Genomic DNA, 5,675 nt, shown 5'->3' with positions numbered 1-5,675 from the left:
CCCAACGCCTGGATCACAGTGTGTTCTGGCTGGAATATCATGTCCCAGCTACCTCCTCCCCTCTACCATGGGCCAAACACAGACCTCAGCCCTCGCTGCTCTCCCAGGGTGTTGTGAGTGTAAAAATCCAGGTCTGAGTTTTGGAGTGGAGGCAAAAAACCCATGGAAAGGTCTGGGATGAGGTAGGGGGAGAGCCAAGATTAAGGACAGATGTGATTGGGAAAGGAGAGGGGTGCTGGAGGGCCAGGGAGGGGACTGCACGTAGAGCAGCTCCCTGTCACGAATTTGTCCGTTCTCTGCAGCCTGCTGTTGAATCTGAACTCTTACAAGACAGAAGCACGCACGTACATCCCCAAAGGGGACCTTCTGCAGCACTGCTGAGCTGAATATCTGGCAGCATTCAGGCCCCATTGCTCTTCCCTTGTTCCTCCCTTCCCCCAGTGAGATGCCAGAGCTCTGATTGAAAACAGCAGGCGTGTGAGACTGGTGGGGTTAAACAGAGCCAGATGGGAGCAAGAGAGACAAAAAGGAAAGTAAAAGGCTGGGCCTGGAGCAGGGGGAGAGAACAGGATCTTTTCTTGGAGAAAGTCAATTACTTGGAGCCCCAGGAATGCGTGGGATGTTGGGATGGCTTCAAAGGGAGCTGGGCTGCTGTGGCCCTGGGAGCAGTGGCCCATCAAGGGGCTTTGAAGGCATCCCTGGGTGGGATGTGGATCTGGTGGGAAGCTGGAAGCAAAAGGAGGTTGGTGTGGCAGGGAGCTACCCCAGCAGTGTTGGCCATGCTGCTTGCTGGTCAGATGAGGGTTGGGGACGTGTCTGCCCATTTACAGCTCCCACCAGCACTGAGTGGAGTGGGACTGGCTGTGCCCACACTGCCAATGACCTGTCATGTTGCATGGGAGAGAGAGCGATGCACCAAGAGACCCTGATTTCTCTCAGCATCAGCATCACCAGCTCCACCATCACCAAAATCTTCTGCCCCATGATCCCATCCCTGCAGCACTGGCTCCCATGGCAGATGCTCCATTTCCCCAGGAGATCCATCTTCCTCTGAGCCTCCCCATCTTCCTCTCCTCCTCATCTTCCCTCTTCCTTCCTGTCTCATCTCACTTGATTCTCATTCCCACCCTGCCTCCTCCATCTGCCTCACCATGCATCCAGCTTGGCTCTGTTCCTGGCTGGGGTGACAAATGCCGCTGGGAAAAGTCTGGCAAACACCCCAAGGTATCTGCCCAGGAACCCAACAGCCTGGCCTGCTCCATCTGGCCCTGGGGAGTGTTGGAGCATCCAAAGCACCTTCTGAATGGGGCTTTCTGAGGAACTCTTCTGTAACCAGCTGGATCCCTCCATCCTCCAAGTTGTCAGCTGGAGAGCTACCAGCAAGTCTTGCAGGGATGATTGCTGCTGTTCCAGACAGCAGCAGGGAGGGCAGAAATGGGACAGGCAGCCTCCATGGGCTTGATAACCACTCAGAGAAGAGGGAGAGGTGTAAGGTGTTGGGTTGATGTCCAGGAGAATCTCTCTGGTTAAGGGCAAGCAGAGACCTTGACTGATCCCTCCAGATCTCCCACTTCCACTGGAACTCTCCCCATATAACCATCCCAGCCCTTCCTGCAGTGGGACTGGAGGTGATGGATCCTTTATTTAGACAGGGCAGGAAGCCATAGAGCCAAACACCTTCCCAAGTATAATCTTGCAAATACCCTTTTTATTACACGCCCTTGAAAATGGGCTGTCCTGCATTAAAGCCTCATCCCTGAAGCACAGGACCATCCATCTTTGCTGCCCCACTAACTGCTGTTGGCTTCCAGATACTGTTCCTCATCCAATCTGCTACTGAATCATTGATTTTTTGGCTCAAGTGCAAAATTAAGCCTAATCCATCAAGGTCTCTGAAGAGGCAATCCATCCTTTGGGGAGAAGATGCAGTGGTGTTGGGACTCCCGGGGCAGGGGGGGTCCAGGCTCTGTGGGGCAGTGCTGGGGGTGATGTGTGAAAAATCCTACACCAAATGAAAAAAGAAAGGGGATCTCAGTGACTCATGGTCTGGAGAGGGCTTGGATTTAAAGATGACTTCCAAGGGGAAGGAGAGAAAATAGCAGGTTCCTGGCAGGGATGTGGGGTGAATTCCTGCCTCTCAGAAACACCAGTGATGGGAGAGATGGGAGAACATGTGGTACCCAAATCAGGCGCTTCCTAACCCACCTCTTCTTGTTGTCTCCCTCAGGGAAACATCTGGACCATGAAGGTGGCCTTCAGCTTGCTTCTCCCACTTGTTCTTGTGCTGATCTCGGAGGTGAGCGGGCAGCGGAGGAAGCCTCCCCGGAAACCCACCCGCCCACCTCCTGAGTTCATTGAACCCGTTGAGCCCACAGAGCTTCCCCCACCCCTCCCACCAGGTCCTCCCTCCATCTTCCCTGACTGTCCCCGAGAATGTTACTGCCCCCCAGACTTCCCCTCAGCTCTCTACTGTGACAGCCGCAACCTGCGGAAGGTCCCCATCATCCCGTCCCGCATCCACTACCTCTACCTCCAGAACAACTTCATTGACGACCTCCCAGAGGAGTCCTTCAGGAACGCCACGGGGCTGAAATGGGTCAACCTAGACAACAATCGCATCCGGAAAGTAGACAGGCGGGTCCTGGAGAAGCTGGAAAACCTCATCTTCCTCTATATGGAGAAGAACCAGCTCAAGGAGGTGCCTTCCTTCCTGCCACCCAACCTGGAGCAGCTGCGTCTGAGCAGGAACCAGATCTCCAAGATCCCTGCTGGAGTCTTCAACAAGCTGGAGAACCTGGTGCTCTTGGACCTGCACCACAACAAGCTAAGCGATGGTGTCTTCAACAAAAACACATTCAAGGGACTCAAGAACCTCATGCAACTCAACCTTGCCCACAACATCCTGAGGAAAATGCCTCCTGGGGTACCCAGTGCCATCCACCAGCTCTTCCTGGACAGGAACAATATTGAGGACATCCCCAGTGACTACTTCAAAGAGTTCCCCAACCTGGCATTCATCCGGCTCAACTACAACCAGATCTCTGACAAGGGGCTCCCCAAGAACTCCTTCAACCTCACCAACTTGCTGGTGTTGCACCTGGCCCACAACAAGCTCACCAACGTCCCTTTCATCAGCCCCAAGCTGGAGCACCTCTACCTAAATAATAACTCCATTGAAAGTGAGTTGCACTGGCTGGTAGGTGAGGTCTGTTGGGCAGCAGATGGGCTTGGAGATGACAAGGGTTTCATTAAAAAAGGACATTTTTCACCCAATGGGATGTGAACCCTTCTAAGAGGGATGCAGTGGTGACATGAGCTGGGAGCTCTTTGTAGGTGAACAAGCTCCTAAAGGGGATGGATTTGCACGTGGGGAAGGAGAAGGGTGGTAGCTGAGGAGCAGAGCTAAATTCCCCTTAGTGCTGCAGGACTTTTTTTGTTCCTTGTCATGGGCAGCTCTTCTTCAGGGCCACCTGCCATCTCAATAGTTACTTCCCCAGCAGGGCTCAGAAATAAGGATATTTTAAAAGGAGAATCTGTGCACATATTTTAAGAGCAGATGCCAAATACGCAGTCAAGATGGTTAGAAATAACCCAGCTCAGCTCCCGAGCTGAGCCTCGCCGAGGAAGGAACAGGGAGAACAAGGCTGTGATGGAGGTTGCCTTGGCAAACCAACCGGGGCAGTTTCACACCATTCCAAGCAAAGCATTGCAATTTCCTGGGAGAGGTGCTGACCTGTGAAATGTGTAAACACAGCTAGCACACTCGAGAGAAAGACAGAGATCCATTCCAGGTCACCCCCAGATGTTTCTACTATCAGAGGTCCAGCAATCTGCTGTCTTTGCTATTCATAGGGGAGCAAGAATGAGGTGCTCCTACCAGAAAACCTCCATGTGCACCAAGAAAAGGGTGGTGGGCTCTTCTATAGTGGGCTCCTCAATTTCTGGCTGCAGTGGGGTGTCTGGGGGCTGTAGGACCCACCCAGGGCATTGCTCGCCTGTGAAGCAGCCACTGGGCAGGACGCTGGTCCCCACAAGCGGTGTGACACAAGCACTTCCATGCTGTGGTGCTGTGGGATGCAATGCCAAGGAGAAAGACAAAACCTTCACAAAGCCACATCCCTTCTCTCAGGAGTCAGTTCCCAGGGAGTAACGATGCAGTGATGGATGTCTGCTTCAGATGGTCATTAATCTGTGTTTTATTTCAACACCACCAAACTGGAGCCCAGGGGGACCTTGGGGTAAAGGTAGTGACCGCTGCTGGCTTCACACATGCTGGTGCCCAGGTCCTGTTAGGGCTTTTGTAGAATCATGGAATGGTTTGGGTTGGCAGGGACCTTAAAGCTCATCCAGTCCCAACCCCCCTGCCATCAGCAGGGACACCTTCCACTAGACCAGGTTGCTCAAAGCCTCATCCAGCCTGGCCTTCAACACCTCCAGGGAGGAGCAGCCACAGCTTCTCTGGGCAATTTCTTTTCCATGGAGAGATGCCACCTGGCTGTGCACATCATGTCCCAGCTTTTCCTTTTGCCTGTTTTACCCAGATTTGAGAAGGTTTCAGTCGCTGGAGTTGGATAAGAGCATGAGAATCCCTGGGTTTATTTTCTATAATGCGAGCCCTGGGATGGGGAGATACGCGTGGAAATTCAGAAGTGAGCAACAAGCCAGTTACCGACTTTATCCTCAGCGTAACGGTGCTGGAGCACATTTCCTTGATGTTTTTTGAAGTCTTAGGGCTGGCTTGGCAGGTTTCATGTTTGAAATGATCCCTTTTCTCTCTGAAATGCTAGTGCATCCCTCACCGTGCTTTGGCTGAACGTGACCTACTTAATTTCTCAACAAAAGCAAGAGATTCCTCTTGCTGGGGCTGTGCTGTCTTCTGGGAGAGGCTGGTGATTCTGCCCCTCGGTAGCAAAGCAACCCCATTTTGGGGATCAACAGACAGGCAGGCAGGGAGGGGAGTCTCTAGCATCCCTCTCTGCCTTCCCTTTCCTCTAACCTGCATCCTGCTTTTATAGAATCACGGAATCCCAGACTGGTTTGGATTCAAGGGACATTTCAAAGTCCAACCCCCCTGCAGTGAGCAGGGACATCTTCAACCACATCAGGTTGCTCAGAGCCCCGTCCAACTTGACCTTGAATGTTTCCAGGGATGGGGTTTCTACCACCTCTCTGGGCAACCTGGGCCAGTGTCTCACCACCCTCAGTGTAAAAAAAAATAAATAAATTTCCCTCTCCTCCCTGCAGAAATCAACGGGACACAGATCTGCCCCACCTCACTGATGTCCATCCAGGACTTCTCCCCCTCTGACCTGGATAGCGTGCCCCGGCTCCGGTACCTGCGGCTGGATGGGAACCTCCTGAAACCCCCCATCCCCTTGGACCTGATGATGTGTTTCCGTCTCCTGCAGTCCGTGGTCTTCTAGCCCTGCCCAGCTTCTCCCAGGACTTGGCTTTGCACAGAGACTCAACCCCTGTCAGTGTTTGACACGTGGGACCCCCTTTGCCCTCCTCTCCCCCCACTCACACCCCATTTCCATCCCTCTTGTGTTTCCCCCTTTTCCTCCTTTGCAGTGGCCGTGGACACACGTGGCACGTGCATCCTTGGGGACCACTGTCTGCAGGACAGCACCACATCACCATGGCCATCCCAGGTTGTAGCATCAACCTGGGGTGGC

At 53.2% G+C, this 5,675-nt stretch overlaps 1 protein-coding gene across 1 annotated transcript in view; it reads left to right on the top strand.

Moving 5' to 3' along the window:
• Positions 1-5,564, top strand: part of PRELP (proline and arginine rich end leucine rich repeat protein) — a 9,748-nt gene extending 4,184 nt beyond the window's left edge. Inside the window, exons 2-3 of the mRNA XM_010177516.2 lie at positions 2,228-3,179; positions 5,245-5,564. Coding sequence (XP_010175818.1) covers positions 2,243-3,179; positions 5,245-5,423 — 1,116 coding nt within the window. The 5' untranslated portion in view covers positions 2,228-2,242 and the 3' untranslated portion in view covers positions 5,424-5,564. The remainder of the gene's footprint in view (positions 1-2,227; positions 3,180-5,244) is intronic.
• Positions 5,565-5,675: the final 111 nt, after the last annotated feature.

Source organism: Antrostomus carolinensis, unplaced genomic scaffold (assembly GCF_000700745.2).
Source record: "Antrostomus carolinensis isolate BGI_N321 unplaced genomic scaffold, ASM70074v2 scaffold32981, whole genome shotgun sequence".
Classification (NCBI taxonomy): Eukaryota; Metazoa; Chordata; class Aves; order Caprimulgiformes; family Caprimulgidae; genus Antrostomus; species Antrostomus carolinensis.
This window is presented reverse-complemented; position numbering and strand designations above follow the sequence as displayed.